The following is a 23,508-nucleotide window of genomic DNA, read 5'->3' as shown; positions in this document are numbered from 1 at the left end:
GAGGCATGGAGGAAGAGTGTAGGAGCTCTGAAAAAATAAATAGATCATTTCAATGGTAGCTAAGACAAAATACCAAGAAAAGGAAAAAAAAAAATCCCCAAAACATGTACACCTAAAATGCTTTGTTTTCTAGGATTTTTGAGGATTGTTTTAAAAGGTTTGTGTTTAAGTGACAGGTTTGGTTTGTTGTGAGTTTGGGTTGTTTTTGTTTTTGTTTTTTTTTTTCCATTCTGCTGCAGAGAGAGGAACAACCTCACTTGCCTAAGTGTCAGCATGAGCCATTTCAGGCCTCAGGATGTGGTGAGAAGCAGCATCAGGCTGGTCTAAGACAGACTGAATGAGGAGTCACATGCCAGAAGAGATGCTGCAATGCTGAGGTGCGTTCTTGCAACTTGTATTCTTCTGGGGTCTTCCTGGATGTGCCCACACAGTTAAATCAAGGCAGGCTAGAGAGCAACCTAGTCCTCATGCCAACACTAGAGCTCAGAGCCAGCTCTCCCCAAATCCCCAGTCCACATTCACAGCACATGGGCATCGCCCTACATCTCCTCTGGGTCCCATGAGATGTCTCTAAGTTGTACCTGTTATTTGGGGTGGAGGAGCAGTTGGCAGGGCAAGAGGCCAGTCTGAAACAGAAGCAGGGAACAAGCTAGAAACAGCAGAGCAAATGTTTGGGACCCCTGCTCTACTGTGTTCCCTGGTCTCCTCTTAACTAATAGGGCATATATCCAGCCACTCAATGCCTGCGGAGCATTACGTGCCCCTCAGCACCACCGTGCCTCTTCTTCTCTTGCACCCCCCATGCCAGGCACCCCAGATCCAGGGGATCGGAGCAGCCCTGAGTACACAGACCACAGCAGGACAACACTGAGACAAGGGCTGGGGAGGGTAGTCCCAAAACGTGAGACTTGTCTGACTAAGCGGTCCCAATGTGAACCACCACAATGCCTAACTCATCGGAGACCTTCCCTGCCTTGAAAAACTCCATCCTCGGTGAAGTACCCTGCCTCTACATACATGATGCCTGACAAGATGCCTAGCGAAGGCATCCACTGAAACCCGCTGAGCCTGAAGCCACCTGTGCTTCCCAGCTGGAGACTGCTGGGGTGCAAGCAGCCAGGGCTGGGGGCCCGTACACCCTGAGCATACTCCTGTCCCACCGGCTTGGATTAACCACACGCTTAAAGTACTGGATTTCGTGTCCTGAGGATCTAGGCCTCCTATGGACTTTGGATAATTTATTTTGGTATGGAAACCAAACGCAATGAAGCTTATATGTATTATTGACAGTTCAGAATTACATGTAGTAATTACAGTAATTTATTATTTATTAAAATTTAATATTAATATTAAAAATGTAATTACATGTAGTAATTACAGTCGTGGACTTGGCTGATTCTAAGGCAATGTATGTGTTCCTTTTTTAGTATTACTCTTTGCTATCTTTCCTGCTGTTTGAATGTACCTCCTAAATGAATTGTCCATTGCCCACATGGTTTTCAAATATAATTTATTTTTAGCTAACGTGTTCCCGATAGACGGAACCAAATGTGTTAAAAAAATAAAAATGAAATTAAAAAATCCGCCCCTCAGCAAACAAGTTCCCCCAAATCTTTATAAAAGAAGGCCAACTTTTTTCCTTCTAGTTCCCCTGCTAAATTTCCACAAGGCCATTAATCATAAAAAAACCAAACTGCATAAATTGTAGAAAAGCCAAAGGAGCTGCCTATATTTTTTAAAAAAAGAAAAAGTTCCTGCCAGAACCTCCCCCAACCCAATTACCTTTCCTCTGTCAGTTGTGAGGACTCTTTCTCAGCCTTAGTACACACCTTTTCTCCTGGCTGGCAATGTACAGGCTGAGGCAAGCATAAGCCACCACATTACTATTTCAAACAGTCATGTCTTCCTTTTGCATTGGTGTATAGTTAAATCAATACACTTAAAACACTCCATGCTCCTTTTCTTTTGTACTTTTCCCAAGGAACGGTGTTTCTGTTGTACTTCAGGTGACAACCAAAAGTTACTCAAAAGGTTTACTAACTTGGATAATGACTTGAGAAATAATAAATAACGAAAAAGAAATGTCTCTTGTTTGCATCACTGAAATGGCTGCCCATACAGCAATACACCACTGAAGCACATGTAACAATTTATTACTTGGTCCTTCAGCCCTCTTGTATTCAAAATTGAGCATGTAGTCAATACAAAGATTGAGGAAAAATTGACCTAGCATCTATCTATACGTTCTGGGGATATTCTGTACTGGGTTGGCAGTAGCTCCACCAGGACAAAATCCCAAGTCCAAGGGCTCAGAGCCACTGAACGCAGGTTTTACATGTCCACTACTTTACGGGCTTTAAGCAAAGTAAGCTGTGCCCTTACGGTCCTTACTGTACATTGAGATAGTATGTCTATAAACAGAGGATTTATCACTAGAATAGCTGTATCAGTGTAATTACATTGGTACAACTATTCCCAACATAACAGGACCTTAAACAGAAATCCCTATGACAGGCAATGTTTACCGCTGGCCTATTTATAAGATAGCTGTTAGCTTAGTTCAAAAATCAGCGTATAAAATGTTCCTTGTTACTGTAAGTGGACAGTGATGATCATAGCTCAGTCTATGTTATTATTGCCTGATTTTCCCAGTTTGGGTTTTCACATATTGACTCCTTACTCAAGGTCTTTTAACATAGATTTGAAAGGTGAATATGTTTTATTTTTTCCCCAGTAAATATACAATACACACTTCAACAGTACTATTAACCAACTTTTTATGCCAATTAAACTTTGCTGCACTAACAATACCAATGAAACACATTAAGAGATCATACTTTTTCGTGAACAGACTGTAGCCAATAAACAGTTTTTTAAAAAAACAAATTAAAAAACAATTCTAAGTGCTGCCACAACATCCCTTTTCTTTAAACACATTATTCACAATAAATGTTTTCAATTTTTTAAAAAAAAGAAGAATACTTCTTTTAAAATAGTAAATTAAATGGCATTTTAAAAAATATGTACTGTGGTTCATTGGAAGTACACTGTATAGAAAAGAGAGAGAGAAAAAAAAAGAAGAGACATCACCTGTAAGATAATGGAGACACTTTGCGATACACAACGCCACCTTATGTAATATTGTAAGCAAATTATTAATGAACAAAAATGTACAGAAGCAGATGGACAAGTTAGTGAATATCATGGTACTGCACAGCTTTAATACTGACACACATTTACTTTCCAGTGGAAGAGATAAAACACGTATTTGAAAGTAATTGGGATGGCTTTATCAACGTCTAATGATACTGAATTTTGAATAGAATATAGTGAGTAAGGTGTTCCACCAAAGCTCAGCACAAGCGTTCGAATTAAAAGAAAAAAAAAATCTACCGGTGACTGAGTTAAACATTTTCCAGAGAATTAAATTTCAATTGTACCCTGAATAGTCTTCTCTTCATATGATAATACCAAAATAAAAAACATACATATGTAAATATGATGCCTTCTTTATCTTGCTTGAACATTTTTGCACATTTTTAAGTAATGGTTTTAAGTATAATGGTTTAACAACCATTTAACAATGGTTTAACAAACAGGAAAATTACATATATTCACTGGTCACATATATAAATGAATGCATACATTTTTTTTTTCTCAACTTTTTTGGTTTGTAACCTGCTAAATAACAGTCTTGACCTTAAGAAAGTTAACTAGCATTTTTTTAATATTCAGTAGTGCTGAGTCATAGTTGATGGCTGTAGTGTTTTATCTTATCATGGAACAAGTTAATGAAATGAAAAGCAACACATACTTAGCATTGTAATTTACTGTTCTAAAATTCTGCCATTACTAAAAGTGTTCTTAATACTGGTGAGCTCCAAGGCAATATATAAAACAACATAGACTGGTTATAGAAAAAGGGTATTCAAATGGAAACTTGTGTTCATGGTCAGATAACTAACAGAAATAAGCTGTAGGATGCAATATTTAACTTAAGCATCAAATGAGTGCGCTATCCACATACAATATTCTAAGAAAAGTTTGACAATTTACTCATTGAGATTTGAGAGGTACAGAAGATTTGGACAAAGTAATGAAAACTAATGAAGAGACAGGATGCTGTCATTAATGTCCACTTACAGAGTTTGGTTTATTCAAAAAGTGTATAAACATGCGCTATTTCCTCATCATAGTAGGGTTTGAAGCCACTCACTAAAACACAGGTCAAAGATTTTCCTTGCTTATCTCCAACTTTTTGGATGTATTGTATTGCCAGAAATGTAGTTAATGCAAGCCGAAAATAATTTGACCGTTGCTTTCCTTCCAAACACTAAACATTTTACTACAAATTTAGTGGATCCAGCTTCAGCTCTCACAGACTTCAGGTAACAGAACACAAAAGTTTGTTTAGACTGCATCAAAACAATTAATGTCATGAATTTCAGTGGTGCAGCTCTATCCTCTATTGTACTGTACATGTATTGGAAAGATGAAATACGATACTCTGACATTTCAAGTTTTTGGAAGCAGCCTGAATATGTCTTAATAATAAATTGCATCCTTTACTACTTACTAGGTATTCCTTGAGTTTACACTGTTTGTTTCTCCTGGGAAATCTCTGCCTTATATTTTGGGTTGGAGAAATTATATGGTAATAATTCTTTTAAAACTGCAATATAAAACCAGCTTTAGTGAAACACCTTAAGTTCTTTTGTTTGTAGCAAGGTTTGTTTTTCTTCCCCTTTACTCAGTGGCATGGGATGGCTAAAAACAGATACTAAGGGCATCACGCTAGTGAAAGGGTCTAGGCCATCTCATGCTACCTGTAGTTTTCATATTCACTCTTTAATCTCACACTTCCAACTTCTGACCCCTTCTTAAATAGGAAGAGCAACTATGTTGCTTGCTTTTAAAAGATTTAAATCTGTCTCTAATGTCTTCACTGACATCAGTTTTGCCTGTCACTTTCTCATTTCTACACCCCAATGGAAAACCACCTAACATAATCCTTTACATCCAGCATTATCCAAAGTAGCTTACAGTACGTAAACCTTCACACATTCAGTCTCTTTTTTTCTTCATGTCATGAGGAGTAGAGTTTTGTGCTTATCACCAAATAAAATTGCAGTGCAAACTTTAAACATAAAAGTTACACAATTAAAAGTTAATATATGGCACCACAGCCTATTAATTCACATATAGTACAACAGACCAATAAAAACAGACATGAATATGAACATAGCTAAAAAGAAGGTGAGCTTGCATAGCAATGCAACAAAAGAAATTATATACAGAACGAAATCCTTTTCATCCTGGAGGGTGATTTTTTTTTTTTTCTTTCTTTTTTATATACTCCTGACAAGGAATAGTTTAAGGTGGATGGTGTATTAAAGAGAAGAACACAAGTAAATTATCTGTGGGATATGTGTGGCTGTGTGTCTTTACATTGCATTTACAGTTCTTTTAATAGTACATAAATAAAGAAAATGTTCATTGCACTGTTTAGTGTCATCACTTCCATGAGTTCAGACCTGATGGTCCATCAGAGCAGCTTGCAATGTGTCTTCCCAACTACTCTATAGAGAGAAACAAAGAGAGAGAAAGAGGTTGTAGTAAGGAGAAAAAACACAAAACAAAGCCTATGGCAATATTACTGTAGCACAGGATGAATATTCAATAGGTTGGGAGAAGAGAGTTAATTGCTTCTAAGTTGAAAAGTGATGGATGCTAAAATTCAGCACTTACGAACACCGTATCTGAGATAGCACGTTTCAGGGTTTGTGGATCACCATTAGCTCACTTACAAGCTACAGGGCAGTAACTGTTGGGAGGTACTGAGGGTTTGGCTGCAGCACATAGGAGGCAGACACGTCAACAGCTACATTACTTTTACTAGTAAACGTACCACTATGCCTGAGCTAGCTGGGACGTTGCTGTACTGCTTCAAACAACAGAGTCAAACCTTTTGGCATCTAGTACTACCGTCACGTACAGTGCATTAACATGCTTTTATACAAAGTTTAACAGATATTGAGTGATAGTAGAAAAAAGTTTGGAAAATAATTCCTCTGGCCTGGGAAGCTGAGGAAAGAGTTGGGATATACAACTGAAAAACTGGGCTACACAGTTGAAAAAAGAGGACCTCCATCTAAGGTCAAACAGAGCAGAACACTGCTCGTCAAGCAACAGAAAGTTAAAGAGAAGGCATGACAAGCTTGCCACCATGCCCAACAAATCCAGCACCTTTTTCATTCACTCCTCTGAAAAAAACTGCCAGTGGCATTTCCAAGACAAGCACGCTACAGTTTGCCAAGAAAATTCTAAGTTACTAGAATTTCTTTTCCATTTTCCCAGTGTTTCACTAGTATTACACACTGAAAGATGTACTACGCAGGTGACATTGGCATGGCTTACACAGATTTGAACTGGTCCAAACCAAAGAACAGAGCAACTTCATTTGTTTGTCATCACAGGCATAACACCTCAGAAGGCAAAAAGATCTGGGTAAAATTTAATCTGATTATCACACTCAACTTCCTCCTCTCTTCACAACAGATTTATAATTTTTCTCTTTTTGTCTATTTGAGAGTTTGAACTGTAGCTAAACTTACATAATTCACCAGTAAACTGTCCTTGACTGTCTGATCCCACATAGCCTACATCGAGAAGGTCACTGGCATTGCGTTGGTGACCTCCTCGCAAGACTTCACCTTTTCTAGGTCCGGTTGATCCTTTAGAAGAAGCTGTTCCTGAAGAGCTGTGGCCGCCAGGGGATGGGAAGTTGGGTTTACTATATGGTACGAGCGCCTCTTCTAGAAAAGAAAAACGTAACAAAATAAATACCAAATAAATACCTATAAATCAGAATAGTCAAGGTATTCTTATATGGACATCGTATTCATTCCTGCCCTCAGATATCTGTCTTTTGTCTTGCTTTGTAGCATGGCAATTTTACCTAAGAAAATACACAACTCGGTGTTGTATCCCACAGACAAAGAAACCGGCATGAATTTCATCTTGCTTTCATGTAAACTCCCAAGTTAGTTTGTATTAATTATAAAAAGTCTAGATTCATTATGAAGTAATAGATCATGAATCATAGGTACTTTAATAAAATAGATGCACATAAAATTTCCAAAACACTGCAGCTATGATTAGATTTTTGCTTCAAGCCTACATGAATGTGCTTTTTCCTTTTCTTTAGCTTAAATTATGGTAACATTATCTCAATCAATTTAGATAAAAAACTACAATATCAGCTAATTTAATTAGCTTCCAGCAGCTCAGTAATTTCTAACGATGCAAAGTACACTGAAGATTTTTTTAAATGGTTGTGAATTACGTTGGAAAACATTATATTATACATAATATTAGTAGTTGTAATATTTGGGGTGAGTAAATCTTCCTGCAGCTTTTTTCATGTTCCATTATGAGCAAAAGGCTTACTTTTGCTCACTTGGTCTCTTTCTTTGTGAAGACCTGTAATAATGAACTGCTTGTGAGAGCAGGATTAATACCAATAAAGCATGGGACTATACGTCTTCATATAGCATGAAGTAAAACAAGACATCACATCTGATTAGAGTTTGCAGGAAATATTGTTGTAATAATCCTAACCTAAGAAACAAAACAGCAGCACTGATTTAACACTGAAATAGAAATACGATTTTATTTCTTTACTGCATACGATCCACTTTTGCTGTCCCAGAACCTGAAGAAAGAGACCTTGCCAAATATAGTTTGATTCTGAAATGTGATAGAATGTGAGTGTATATGCTTAACCTCAAACACAGGAATTGCCCCTTCTGAAATCAGTGGGCTACCTCCTGCTTCAATCTTCCATTTTTTAAAGTGAATCTGGGCTGAAAGGGTTTTTTTTTTAAGTTTACTTTTCCCATTGTCTTCACTCTTAAACAATCTGATGAGGAGAAAGAGACTTTCTTTGACAGAGGGCAGGAACACAGAAGGAAAAGTAGGTGGAGATGGTTGGAAAGAAAGAGGAGATAAAAATGCTTTTATTCACAATCTTGAAGCCTTTGCAAAGGCTGCAGCAGAGGCACAATTAACGTAGGGAAATGCTAAATGAGAACAAATTTGTGGAAGAAACCCAGGATTTCATTCTTTGCGCCTGCTGCCACAAGTGAGCAGGACACGGGAATTCCCCATGTGAGCTGCTATTGAACAGAACCCGTTTGTAAGGTAAATCTGTTGCAGAAAAGGGCAGGCAGCTGACTTCTTTCTCTGCCAAAGTAACTCCCTCTGGCCCTGCCCAAGGGACCAGAGTATTTGCGCTGCAGGAGGTAAGGGCATTATCAGTGTTTTGTGCTGTGACCATGTGCCGTCCTTGCTGAAATATAAAGAAATGCTTAAAAGACATAGTAAAATGGCATTTAACGGCCACAGTCTCCTAAATTATGTTACCTGTTCTTTATATATCAAGCCCTAACAATAGAATCAGATGCAAACCTGGTTTCCAAAGGCTGGCTAAAATATGGAACAGCTTGCATTAAGGCAGCAATAAAGCAAGCAGCATAAATCAGTTCAGCAGAAAGCTGGATACATTTTTAAAGGATGGAAAGAAAAGTCACTAGCATTGCAAAAGAGTTTGAAGATGACATATATGGTCAATTGATTTGTTTTTCTAGTTTGTGGACTCAGGATAAGGCCTCCTTCGGGTTCAATGAAATATTGAGAAAAACCGACCATGAATAAATATAAAGTGCATTATCATTATAGAGCATATGGTGTTAAATTATCTGTTGTGCCCTCAGAAATAAATGCAATCCATAAAATAAGCAAATGTGACATAAAATAAAGGCTAAGTTTTTCACAATATTCTAGCACATGAAAGGTAGTTGTCTCAAGTCCTTAGAATGGGTTCACATTTATTAAACACTCAAACCAGTGCCCCATGCCCCAGGCCTGCAAAGAATATGGGGAGACTTTGCTGATGCCCTTCTCTGAAATACCGAGCTTTTAATTTGAAGATATAATTCCAGCCCCTGTGAAATAAGGATATATGTGTGTAACAATGTTTCTATACCCCATAAAATAATCAAAAGGATTTTAATATTATCAAAACTATTGTAACTTGATCTAGCACTATTTTCTTTGGAGGGGCAGCTGAGAATGTCATATTTGATGTGCTGTAACTGCGGTTCCACAATGAAGCCACTGGCAGGAACTCAGTGATCTTGTTTATACTGAAAGCAACCAGTGGAAACACGGTTCCCAGAATTAGGTATTTTTATTCTATTCAACTTCAAGCCAAAGGTCTTGCTTTCAAAATTTCACTCACAGCTTGGCAATGTCTGAATGAAGCCCCCTAAGCAGCAAACCAGCTATTTCCTGGAAGCTGATAGCTAATAATAACTCCTTTTGGAAATATATTGAAAATGGGACAGAATGGATTTCCAGAGATCTTTGTCATTAATAAAGGAAAAGGGAAGAAGCACAATTAATATTATTAAAACCCCAAAATTTAGTAATATAAACATGCATCACACACAAGAGTAGCCTTTTTAAATCTACCAGAGAAAAGAATACAGAGCAAGAAAGCTGTAGTGCAAGAAGCTGGGATGAGAATACAGATAAACAGATACGAAGCTCTGGCCCACCTTGTGCACAAACTTTATGAACCCCTCCCACCAGGGTAAAACTGTAATAGCTCCTAGTGGAATCCCTTGTCATGTATAAAGAACATGCAATTGCTCTGGACATCCTGAATTCGATAAGAACAAGATACCTGTAATCACTCCGGCCCTAAATTCAACGCTCTTGTAGGGCACTGGAATTGTCAAGTTCTTTTTATTTAAGGACAGATAAATGCAAGTCCTGCAGGATGTGAATTTTACTACTGTGTACCCTCTGTATGATGGAATAACCGACAACTTCTATTTGTACACTTATGAAGCAGAGGAAAAGGAGGGGAGTTCTTGCTAACCAGGTCAGAGAAGCACCCTTAATAAAAACGTACAAAGAAATTAGATGTATTCCGGATATTTTCTATGTGTTTGTACATCTCATACGTGGAATTAAAATTGCCATTTCACCAAATAGCATGAATTTCACACATTATTTTTAAACTGTGACTTCACATCATCATTTCACAACACGAACAACCACTCACTTGTTTATGCAGCTGAAAGATTAGGGGGTTTTAATGGTACCATTTTTGTTACATTTTAAAATACAGATTGTATTTAAAATATTTAAATACGGGTAGCAGTATTTCCTAGGAGGACTTTATTCAGTAAATCCTGCCCCCATGACAGGTTTGCCTGCATAGTACTATTTTTCTTTTAGAATGTCATTGATATTAGTGTGCTAGATTAACAAGGAGCATTAATAATAGAATAAAATCAAGAAAAAGATGGCTAATATGAGTATCTCCAATGTTACTGTGGGAGTTACATACATACTTGAAGAAACAGTGTAGCCCTACAGAAAGCTCCATGTACAGTATAATTTTTTTTTAATCTTCTTAATTGTCCTCTTGTATCACTCTAATCAGCACTGGGATAACATGTGATTAGTGGGTTAAAGAAAATACCCTGGTAAGGGGACCTGAAACAGCAGCTTTTACTTGAGGTCAGGCTGAGAGAAGGAATCTCCGCGTATTGTAGAACTACAACTCCAGCTCAGCATTGCCTCCTGCATGCATTTTTACAGACTTGAAATCCATTTAGGAGATAAAGTCAGCACTCGGCAATGAGCAGGTCCTGTATAAAGATGAAAACCTGTGTTGTCATCTTGCTGGGCCTAAGAGATGAATGTTACTTTGTCATATCCTCGAATAAGGAGAAGACAGTGTTTTAAATACAGCTGGAAGGAATGTCAGTTGCTCAGAAGTATCAACCTTCTTGCAGACATGCAAAAACAACTGCTGCCAATTTAGAAGCAGGTTGAAAGAACTAGAAAATATGGCCCTATATGTATAAATAAATACATCTAACAGAAAATACTCTAAAAATCTGTTCCTCTTTCCCTGCCTGCCTGCAACTATTCCTGTTTTTTCCACCGCTATACTTGACAACATTATTAATTGCCGAAACACTGTAAGGAATGCACCGAGTTAGGTGCTAATGAGATTTCATTGTTGCAGGAGGAAAAATACTTGGATCACAAGGTCTCGTTTCACTTTGCCTTTTCTTATTTTCCAGCCTGAGCCTCACCAGTGCTGGCACAGAGGGGCGTGAGGTGATCCTAGATTCCTGCCAGATACAGAAACCCTCAGCTGAGAGGTGCCAAGAAGCCGTCTGCATTGCCTCGGCTGGTGCAGCGCACACACACCTGATCCGAAGGCTTGTTTGTGTTGGGCTTTCCTGAAATCCTCTTGGCGGTCTGTAGAGCTTATCCACTCCTGGGTTTGCCGCTGCCACTCTAGTGACGTCCTAGCTTGCCGGTCCAGGGAGCTCTTTGTTTCGTCTATGTTCGGTGCATGCTGCCTCTCAAGAGAGCTTCCTTTCCTCTCTGCCGAGCCTCCGCGCTGGCCGGGGACTATTTGCTGCCTTAAACCCTGACCAGGGGGCGGGTCGGGTGGTGGTGGAAGATCTAAAAAACGTGAATAAGATTTAGATGAACTACTATTTTAATGGAAACAGAAGGTCTATTTGATGCTGAAAAGAAAAGTCCCTTGCAAATGGCACGAATCACTTCATTTGCTGATTTTGAAAGGAGGAAATTTCATGTTAATCAGAAATGTTTTTATACCTTCCAGTAGTTTTTTACTCAGGTTACTGTGTTGCTAGCTCTTTCTAACTTCCATAAAAATCAATAGACTGTGAGCCCTGACTTACACGGCTAAGCATGGGATTTGTTTTCTGTGGGGTATACTCCATCTGGCTCTTTCAGTAACAGCAAGCAATTAAGAAAGGCTATGAAAAACTGATCTGAATCAGTTGAGAGAGAGAATTTCCCCCCATCATATTGGGCCTCGCTTCATGACCCCCATTTTTGGGCTTCATTTTCAGCTTGAGGCTTAAACTCAAAATCTAAATAAACAACTTTATCAAAATGCATAAAATTCCACAAAATCGTGGGGAAGAATTATTCACAAAACCTACTGTCATTGAAAAAGCATCAACACATCTGTGAAAAATCCATGTTTAAATGGAACCACCAAACAACGGATGAACGTTTTATTCAAGCACTATTTGAAAGTTCAGCCAAGAGCTAGTGTCTTCGCAGACAAGAGGATGGCCACTCTTAATTTTAGCCATCTTGCAAATATAACCAAACAAAATACAATTTCAGCTGAACACCAAAAGACGCTTGCCTGGTCTCTAACAACTCTTGGTCTTTTTCAAGTTTATGACTTGGACTACGAAGATGCTTGTAGAATTGAAGATCAAGCTTCTAATCACATTTGTGGAGGCAAAAGTACATTTTGTTTATTAGTCCTTGACCCAAGGTAATTATAGAATCTGGATAATCATAATTCTAAACGTAAGATTTTCCTGTAAACTATGTGACAGACTTATAACAGTCCATTAAAAAAAAAAAAAAAAAAATCAGAAAAGTGCCTTTAACATTGTAATGAAAACTTCCCCATATAAGATACCTGGTTTATATGAAGAACACTTGTTGATAATTCTGGGTTTGAGCAATGTATAGCCCAAATAAATCTGTGCAGCCGCACCAACTTCACTTATTTTAGTTTACACTAGATATGGGTCTGTCCTGCCTTGTAGTCTTTTGTATCTTACAGTGCTGTCAAGGTTTGTCAAGGAATTGAACTTGGCTCAATAAAAGGCATTGAAAAGTAAACCTCTGCTTTTCCTGCAGGAAAATCTGATGTTTATAACTCTAGTGAAACTGAAATTAATTTTATAAATTGGTGAGGAGGCCTTTGGAATGAATTTATTTTGAAGGCTGTAATCCAGCTTTATATAATGCTACAGACTTTTTTTCATGTCCTTGCTGTTAGAGGTGATACTTTTATCTCATCTGTGGGGCAGAAATTCTTCCAAAGTTGCGGAGATGTCATTCCAGTCAACACTGTCTCTTACAGATAAATGAGGACGTGTGGGTTATTTGTGTCTACAAGAGAAAGAAGTTGTATCTGATGTTGCTCCCATACCTTTGTTCACAGCTGAAGTGCTATACCCCAGATTAAGATATCTATCTTCTGGCTAGAACAGCCTCATAATAATCTGTCAGTGAGCTTGGTGTATGCTTTATGTTCAGCACTAATTTATTTGAGAAATTTTTAGTTATGAATATAGATGTGACCTTTCATGACAATGACTATAGTTGAGTTACTGTAGGTGGAAGCAGGAGGGTATGGGAGCTTGCCAATGTTAAAATTGCTTTATAGCGTTGGCTTCCAAAACGGCATTTCTTATAATTGATTTTATTGCAATCATAACCAGTTAATGTACAGAACCACAACACTGGCATCTGCTTATGCAATCTGAAATAGAGATTACTGAAGTTGTGATTTATAAGCACTTTATGGAGATGCATTGAATCCAATAAACACAGTCATAACATGACATCTGACAATGCAATTTTCCAAGATAAAATATTTACCGTTCAATATAAACAAAATTTTAAAGTAGTATCATAGCAAAAAAAAAAAAAAAAAAGTTAAAATTACTGCGGTATTAAACTTCTTAACATACAGTACCCTTCTTCAGAAATTGCCATCTAATAGTTGTTATTAATTAGATACTGAGAAGGAAAGAAGGTTTGTACTTAAACTGTACTGCATGTTCTAGAGCTAGCTGCAACTCCTGGAATTACTGTAGACTTATGCTGATCTACTGTTAACCTGATTCTTACTTTTATCCATCCGCAAAATGGGCATACTGATTGCCTGATGCATAGAAGTGAAATGAAAAACCATGTTTGTAAAGTTCTTTGGGTGTTTTAGACCTGTGGATGAACTGAAATGAAAAATAAAATTTAGCTTCTGATGAAGCTTCACACAATTCTAGAAGAATTACAGGTACTACAGAATTAATGCAACCTGGCTGCAGCCTGAGTACAGACTTACTGTGTTAGACATGTCTGAGAAGATCTGCAAGAACTAATTCTAGCCGACCATCACTTGACTAAAACCGTTTGCTTTTTCACCTCCTTATTGATTGTCACAGTAACACTTACCTTTCCTTTTTAATAAGAGCTGGAAGAGAGCTTAATTTGGAAATGTGGCTTTTTATTTGCTCTACAACTTAAATCCTGTAGTGCAGATCTTCTGCCTTAGGTAAATTACTAAATACACTCTGTGATCTTGCCTGGGCATATATAAACACCCCATGTAGCTGGAGTCAGGAGTTTCCTCCTCCAGTGCCACATTCTTGCCTCTTCTCTCACTTCTCAGCCAAACATGTCCATATGTGACTGTGCACGCGCGTTCACGCACACTTACTAGTATGCATATAAATGATGGTTAACGGTTGGCATTTCGGCTGGTAGTAAAGGGGTAACAGAGATCAGACAAGTTAGTAGTCTCAGTCCCTAACAGACAGACTTATTACCACATAGAGCCAAGCCAACTCATTCCATCATGTCAATCACTTCTAGGAACTTTTGAATCTAGAAATTTAAGGACTTCAGCAGGATTTTCAGTGAGGATACCCAGAGTAGTATCACTGATTATCACTGTACTTCCATCTAAATGACATTTATCTTCCAGGTGCCAGGTAAAACACCCACATTGAGCTAGTAACTTACTAGGCCAGTGGGATGTCATCCAGACTACCACTTGCAGCCTTTAATGGCAGAATTATCAAACTTGCAAGGCAATTTGTAAGTGCATTGGTGGGGAGGTGACGGTCTTATTGATTTAGTAATGGAGGGATTGTGATTGAGAAGCTGTAGGACATCGGAGTGCCTGATAAGAGGCAGATGGATGTTTGGCCTGGGATTACTTCAGCCCTCCTTTAGAAGGCAGAGCATTGGCCAAATGATTCAGGCACCAGTCAAGCTTTGGCATAGCCTCTCATTATCAACCGGAAAAAGCAGCAAGCTACAGAACCAACAAGTATAAGGACATCCCTTTCCATCTGTGCCAGCAATGCGTTTTCCTAGGGGTGATAATTACTGTGACAGTTAATAAGCTTCTGAACCACTTTCTAGCATCAGAAGGTAAGCATCTTCTCTACGGTGATCTACCTCAGCAAAAATTGATTTGTAATACACGATAGCAAGTCAGTAGCAAAGCTAATAGAAATCCTAAGTTCCAGTTCTCCTTTTTTAACCCCTATTTCCCTCCTGCCTCCTCTTTGGGTTTTTTAAACATCATGCTCAACTATGGAAGAGCTTTTAAATTCAGTCATGCAGTTACTATGCCACTACCTATATGCCAGATTCCACCGTTCTGCAATTCATTAATACATATAATTCATTCATTAATTCATTAATACATAATAATTCATTCTTTGTTTCCAAGAAAACAAATTATTCCTTGAGCACTAGAACTAAAAACCTCCTATTTGTTTTTTATGGTGGACTGTGAGCTCAGAATGAAGGTTTTTCATCATTTGAGGGATTCATAAGGTATTCTCCCTCTGTGGATTTGCTGCCGTCTTCATGGTCTTTTAGGACGGGGAAGTTGAAAGTCAAGTTGTACAGGAAGATAAATATGAAGACTCAATCAGGAGTCAGTCTCTAGAGGATTCTGACCTGACACCGAAGAAAATGAAGAAGCAGGCTTTTAGGGGATTTTTGTGCACTGCTGTCAAAAGTAAGCATGAAGTTGTACCCTCATATGCTTACGAAGCCGGGGATCAGTGTGCTACGTGTTAAATACTACAGTTCCCTTGGTCTTTTGCAGCAGCCCACGTGGTTACAGTTAACAAGCGGGAAGTGCTCAGGAAGTGTACTGGAAAGGGCAGAGAAAGGACATGGCTAGAGCTTATTTGGTCAACTAAAATTTAAAATGACAGATATCCAGTATGTGATGAGACTTAAACACAGGACGCTAGGACTCATCCAGCTTGGGTGTTTGAAGACAACTGACGAAGGAAGTATGTTCTCATATGACAAATCCAAGAGGAAGGAGTTGTAAGGGAATGGATTAGAGACATCTCAAAACCAGGAAAAAAATGTATAATGATGCTTCCCACTGAAATCGGGATGGCCCAGGGCTGAAGAGACTGGCCTGGATTAGGGCTCAGAATTGCTAGATCTATCCCAGGTTCTCCTACTTCCTTTTTCTAACCATAGCTTAAGCATAGTGGTATTGCCTCTCTTTGTAAAGTTCATTGCAATATTCCACACAAAGCGTGCAGTTACAGTTTTTAATTTCTGTATACCAGAGGTTCCTAAATTCAGTTTGTTTACATACACACAGGTGGCAGCAGCAATCTTTAGCTTCCTTAATGGACAAATGTTCTTTTGCAAATTTAGCTATGACTCAAACTTGCCGTTACACTTTAATGACTCATATATTCAGTAAGAGTTGAAGTGGAAAAACTGCACCATTTGTGTTTGTTTGTTCCTGTGGTAAGAGAGGATGGGAAAGGATTGTCTATTACTCCAGGACATTATACATTTTTGGAACACATAGTAAGCACTTTAACTAGGTTTATAACAGACTAATGTTAAGCTAACAGTGTTCAAAAGCTGTTAGGGTTACTGCCTGTGTCTGAGAGGTGGATTGTTGAAGGAAATGGTGTATCATTGGTATTCTGACTCTAAGGAAAGAAATTCCAGCAAGATTAGTATTTTATAAAGAATAAATAAAAGACAATAAAGATTCCTCTTTCTTCAAATAAATATTAAAATCTGATCTCTTTCACTAATTTAAAACAATGCCAGATTTTATGATGGAGTCACTCCCCGAGGAGTCACACTTCCATCTGTCTCATGATCTGAACTGGATTGCCATTAATTTTCTTGTAACCACATTATTATTAAACATTTCTATAGCAATAGTACTCAAAAGCAGAAGGATTAAGGTCCCACCATACTGAGTGCAGTACAAACTCACATGTACACAGAATTTGTGGTCCAAAAGGCTCATAGTTCAGGGTGACAGGATATGCCACGCGAAAGGGGTGACTTGACGTATGCACAAAAAGAGTACTGACAGCACTGCAAGCAACCCACAATTTCCAGTTACTATTCTCATAGACACATCTATTTAATGGATCTATGTAGCAGGGAGGCCTCTGGAATATATCCAGAAGGGGAGGGCATTAATGTTTAAACCATATAAGTGGAGTCTAAGCTACTTTAAGCTGTTTTCCCAAATAATATGGTAGTGAGGATGAGCCATAAAGCATGAGATGTAATGATAACCCCTTCAGTGAAGACTTTCACTTCTGGAATCTGTTCTCCAGCTCTGTGGTCTGACAAACAAGGAATCTGTCAGAGCATACTGCAAACTGTACCTGTACACCTGATAACATGACTGAGAGGAGAGCTCTGGTAGTTTCAGTGGCCACAGTCCACCTTGCAAGCTGTTAATATATTTTATACAGGTACCTAGAGTAATAAATAGCACATTATAAATAAAGCAAACTAAATATACTTTCTATCAAATCTATTTATTACATTACTTGTCCAAAGAAGGTAAAGAAGAGAGTAGGACCTGACAGTCTTTATGGGTCCCTTCCAACCAGAGATATTCTATGATTCTATGATTCTCAAGCAATTTTCACTAGAATAAGGAGGCTGTTTATACTAAAACCTAAAGTAATTTTTTTTTTTTTTTATTTTCACACCTTCCCCATACACTGGAAGATTTGTCAAGATGTACTTAAGATTAGGAGATAGACTCACTGGCATCACACCCTCTCCTGTAGTCCAGATAGAGTTATGAGGACCACTGAGGCAGGTAGGACAGTCTAGCTCTCAGAATTTCCCCACTTTGAACACTGAAAGAGAGGTCAGCATGAGGAAAGTGATCACGTCTCCATCTGCATGGCATTACAGATATCCTTAGTCGTTCCTTTGATACTGTTTTTCTATTTGGCTGCTTCTGCCTCTGATCGTTTCAACACCTACAGGGGCCAGGCCAGAGATCAGGAGAAAGGAAGAGAAGGCAGCCAGCCGGCCACCTTCCTATCCAGTCCTCCTCAAGGAGTAACAGGCTGCAATTGCATCTTTTGCCAAACTCAAGACGGGGTAGACAAAGATAATGGAAGACTGAGCTTAGTCATTAGAAGAGTGGAACAGACATGCCTGAAATTTCCAGATGGGAAGCAGTGGTCAGAGAGAGGTGGAGATGTCAAAGAGGGAAACAAAGTCACTGCAGTCAGTGGATGTCAGCAATGAAGCAGCACAGACAAGACATGAGGCACAATCATGAGAAAAGTGTGGCATGCATTGCTATAGCTGTTGGGTGGCTGTCAAAAACAGCACAAACCAAACAGGGCATTGTGGGACTGGCTCTATGTTTCTCCTTAGGAATTCACGGCATACCGCTACTATTGGTGGTGGCTACTTCCATTTTATCTAAAATTACCCACAGGCCATTTTTTTAACGTCAACCCACGTGCAACGCAGTCATTTTTGGGGAAGATTTATATTGAGATCTGAGAAAAGCTAAGATATACTAACATGTTCGGAGCTGAAAGAAAGAAAAGCTCCTTGAAGACTCACTTAACCAAGCTCCACACTGCTAGCATTGCAATATTGCTCATGTGGCAACCTGGGGATACCACTTCACCAAACAAATAATTCACTGTAACATGTATTCCTTAAGAGATTGCTTTACGTTCTCCCATTCTGCACACCTGCTTGTTGCAGGTTATCATCAGAGACTTCACACCACAACACTTACCGTCTGTTATTCCCTCCCTACGATGAGGCAAGGAGGGTTGGTCCAACCGTCCTCCCTTGTGTTTTTTAGTGGGCCTCGGCCTCTGACTCTGATTGACAGCTGCACTGGTGTTGCTGTCAGTAGAAAAAGGACTGCTCGGCCGAGGTCTCTGAGAGGAAGGGTATGCTTTGCCTAAAAAAAAGAGAAACCAGATGACAAAATGTTATTGCCTTGAAATGGGCTGTTCTATTAATGTCTGTTCCAAAACATTAAATCTGGTCTAATTCTCAGAGGCAAGAAAGTGTCCCCTCGAGGTACCTACTGATGACAACTGCTTTAAGACACACCACAACAAGTGAAGTGAGAAACTTGGCATTCTTTTGTCTTTAACTTTTATAATTAAAATCATTCCATCTGTTGTGATAAAACTACTGTATGCCATGTAACTCCTACCTGTGTGCAGAACAGATGTGTCATAACAACTCCTCAGCCTTGAGAAGGGAAGGAAAACAGTTCTGCAATCATATCAAATTTATCTCCTCCTGCCTTCCACCTTCATGTTTGCCGAGCCAGATTCTCATTTTAGAAGCTCCCATATGCACTGTATATCTGGAGTAACTCCAGTGAGATAAACATAACTGATTTTGCAAGCTATGTAGCAGTGTAGGTTTGTATACTTAAGGGCTCTCTTTTCTCAAGAAATAAAAATGGGAATATATTTAAATGTTAAATTTTTCCTGTTCATTTTCAGTATTTTTATATGTTAAAAAATAATGTATTCCAACTGAATTTATTCCTCAGATTTTTTAATATATATATATAGACTATCAAGCTATGCGATTTCTCTTAAAAAAAAAAGTCTTTGCTGTTCTATGGAACAAATCATTAGAAGCATCATGGCAGGAACCGTAGGAGCACTGTTCATTTACTATATTCACTTCCTCTTATTTTGATATTTTTATTCAGTTAACTTAACTAGGCTTGTTGTTTAATAATAACTGATGAAAACTAAACATCACCATCTTTTACTTTCTTTTATTCATCTGTATGCCATTCTTGCCAAGTATCCTGGGGATGTTAACATTTTAATTCACTTAGAACTGGTACTTAAAATTCTTCAATGTTTTAATCCTATCTGCAGTGGAAAATGTATAAACCAGCCAGGACTTTTGCTGTTTCAGTGCTACTGTGGGCCCAAATGGTGTAAGAGTTGACGGAAAGTGGCAAAATGGCTGTCTGTTACTTTGCTGGTCAACTGACCCCAAGCTAGTAAGGAGCTTTCTTTTCTTCTGGTTAACTTAGACCAGGGTCTACCTTGCTGTGAGTTATGTTTTCTAGTAAAACCTTCCAACAAGTGCGCTTACTTCCAACATGCCATCGCATATGACCTGATCTAGATAAGCCTAATAAGGAGTAATATGCTACCCACTGCACTATTTGAAATATTCTCAGTGCAAAGAGGGCAAAGTGAAAAAAGTAGCCATAATCTCTCTAACATGGTGTTTCACATTAATAAATACATGTTAGAATAACATCTCAGTATTTGACTTCAGAGATTTCCCGACTGTCTCAGGCTTGGTCTGACGACGTGCAGCCTGAGGAGGACATTGCTCTTAGGCAGGCTTGTCTCCCAGCTGCATGTCACTGCCAGCTATTGGAGGTCACCACACTTGAACCCCTCATGTGGACATTCCCTAACTCTCCTCTACCAAAATAAGCCCAGCTGAACTTAAACAGTATGAGAAGTATGCCTTTGCTAACCTGGCTCATTTTAACTAAAATGGGTTACAGAACGCCCACCCAAGGAGCTAATTCTGGAGCTGGGAGAAAGCAGTAATAAGCATTCGGGGGAAGGCTGGAAACATTAACCTCTATAGTTGGCACAGCTGCAGCCAGACAAAGACAAGTGATCAAGCCCTTGTTTCATAGATAAGGATAAAAAAGCAGATGAACACAGATGAAATACTAAAATTCCATTTAAAGAAAAAAAAAAAAGACCACTAATGCAAAGAAATTCAGATAGGAGCCTGAAATTCCGTCCTAGCTCACAGCACATTGCACAGATGTTCTGCAAAAATGAACTCACAACATGCAAGTGCAACTAGTGAGTGCAGGACGAAGAGTCTTCACACTTATTCTCTTGACTGAAGAAATGTGATTATTCATTCAGAATGTTGGTTTGAAAAAGAAATAAATACCAAACATTCTCTCTTTTATCCCTCCATGAAAATGAGGGAAAATAGATTGCACTGACCTAAATCAGACATGGGGCAAACACAAATGATGTGCAGGCTCCCAGAACACATTTTTCAATGCACCTAATAACTGATTACAGCTTCTTGTATTTGTATGCAGCCCTTCCAGTAAGAACTGCTGAGCAGTGTCAGACTCTCTAGTAGATTTAGTGTGTGTAAGTGGAGACAAGGATGAATCCACTAATTCTTGATTACATTTCCCAAGGGTGTTAAAAAGGAAAACTATCCGAACTTTGTGGCAAATCACATGATGGCTTCTGGAAACTGGAATCAAAGTGTCTGGCAGGAGAGACACATTGCACCTGGATTTACCGGTGCCTCTTATGCTTGGCAATCAAACACACCCACGTGAGGTTATCCAGTTGGACTTTTCCTTTTATGTCAGTGAGAATATTTCACAGCTATCCCGAATGGGTGAAAATAACTGTCCAGACTGTAAAGAAGTAAACAGTCAAGACCTTCAGACTCCCTCCAGAGCCATGAACAGAAATAATACTGCTGCTTCTCCACTACAAGACACCATTTTGCACGATGCGGGGTTTGCTGTGGTGCAGCAGGTCCATAATAGGCATGTCTGATTGATCCACGGTACCCCGAGAGGTATCATAGCATAATGAAACTGCAGTAAGCACTGGGGACTTATTTCCATCTGCTGAGGTTTTTCTGAGGAGAAGAGGGGAGGGCTGTTTGTTCACATGTGCGTTTTATTTTGTTTCCATTTTGCCTGCTGGAGCATTAGGAGAATAAGAAGGTAATAGTCATAAAGTCTCTACCACAACTACTGAATACTTTGTTGCACCCTAAACTCTAATAGTCTGTCCGAGGAATTACATGCAAGTACTCAGTTTAAGTGCATTTGTGACCTAATTAAGCTAGGAAAATATAACTGACAAGAGGGCTCTCATCCTTTCCTTGTACTTTCCATTTACATAGCTACAATAAGAAATTATATTTATTTAAAAGGGTCTATGTGTTTGTGTGTCCATTTGCTTTTGTTATGTCTGTGTTCATGGTGGAAACTGTACTTCTCAATGGCCTGATACAAGTGACATTAACCTTGGGTGAATCTTTGCATTAGCTTTTACTGAGGCCAAGAACAGCACAAAAAAAAAGGTTGGGAAGGATTTGCTCCTTTCATTCAAGACTGTTTAGGAGGCTCTTCAAGCAAAACAGTATATTTTAAATTCTATTTTGGCTAAACATGCCTATAGTAGATGAGTGAAGGTCTCCAACAGTTTTTGTTTTGTTTTGGTTTGTTTTTTTCAAATGATGAGACAGATTTACTCAATTTTCCACTAGTGTAAGAAGCAAGTGAGGGTTTTAACTACTTTTAACAGTGGAATAACTATCTTTTAAGGATGATTATGTCTGACCAAAGTCAATGGCAAAAGTCCCAGTACCCACAAAAGCTGTATCAGTTCACCCTGTAGTTTGTTGGCGACATAGGACTTTGCCATCAATTCCTTTCTTCATTCCCAAGGTTCCTAAAAGGCAGTGCTTGCCATGAAGTCACTGCATGCAGAGAGCCTGCGGTTTTCAGCCCTAACATGTGGAGACATCTCTCAGAAACGCACACATTTTACTGAAGGACAGACTTCATACCAGACTAATACTAACAAATTTTAAATGATAGGAACATTATGGGACCCGTGGGCAGGAATCGGCTGAGAAAGCGTAAGAAAAATATGACCCAAGTTTATACTTTGCTATTAGATTTGTGGATTTAAATAATTAGTTATTTTTGCTATTTTGATAAGACTAAGCAAGTGCAAATACATTCTTTTTTCCCAGAATATTTAAAAGTCATTTTTACTTATCTTTTTTTGCTAGAAATAAAACATATGGAGCTTTAAAAATATGAACTAAATTATGTTTACTTTTCATTAATTCACTTTAGAAGACTGGCTGTTTTCAAAAGCAATAGTCACTTTACCTTTGTTACATTTAACTTGGCAGATTCAGTTGGCATAATTAAAATTAAATTTTATCAAAATATATTAACTTATTAAGTATTTTTTGAATCAGCTATTAATAAGGCTTTTAAACACTTTGTATTGTTAACAATAAAAGCACACCAGTTCACCCCATGCTTAGAAAAACTTCACAGAAAAATATACTTTTGTAAGAAGAGGTGCAACAGAAGAGCAGGGATGGAGACAATAGTTTAAACATGAAATTCATCACTGGAAATGTGAATGATTGTGAGGAGATTTTGCAAAAAACAAAATCATCAAAGACCATGGCAGAATTAGTGATCTCTTCACTGAAATATTAAATGAAGCATATGTCAGTAAATCTACAGCAGAGCCAGCACAGAGGGAAACTGCAGCAGACTGAAGGTGCAGATTAAAAGCTTGTGCTATTCACTACTTCAAATCACTAAAAATGAAACATAATGCAAGGTTTCATTTAAAATATCCTCATAAAAGTATCTCCATCCACTTTATTCCATGCATGTTAGACAAGTGTGAGACGCAGGTTCACTGAAAAGAAGAGAAGAATAGGCAGAGACACCCTTCATGCAGAAAGCATCAA

At 38.4% G+C, this 23,508-nt stretch overlaps 1 protein-coding gene across 1 annotated transcript in view; it reads right to left on the bottom strand.

The window, feature by feature from the left end:
* Nucleotides 1-6,549: 6,549 nt before the first annotated feature.
* Nucleotides 6,550-23,508, bottom strand: part of ROBO2 (roundabout guidance receptor 2) — a gene marked incomplete at both ends in the record, with an annotated part of 464,836 nt that continues 447,877 nt past the window's right edge. Inside the window, 3 exons of the mRNA XM_082336476.1 lie at nt 6,550-6,815; nt 11,296-11,556; nt 18,740-18,910. Of these exons, the coding sequence (XP_082192602.1) occupies nt 6,550-6,815; nt 11,296-11,556; nt 18,740-18,910 (698 nt within the window). The remainder of the gene's footprint in view (nt 6,816-11,295; nt 11,557-18,739; nt 18,911-23,508) is intronic.

The sequence above is a fragment of the Platalea leucorodia genome (genome assembly GCF_965183815.1).
Source record: "Platalea leucorodia genome assembly, chromosome: 2".
In the NCBI taxonomy this organism is placed as follows: Eukaryota; Metazoa; Chordata; class Aves; order Pelecaniformes; family Threskiornithidae; genus Platalea; species Platalea leucorodia.
This window is presented reverse-complemented; position numbering and strand designations above follow the sequence as displayed.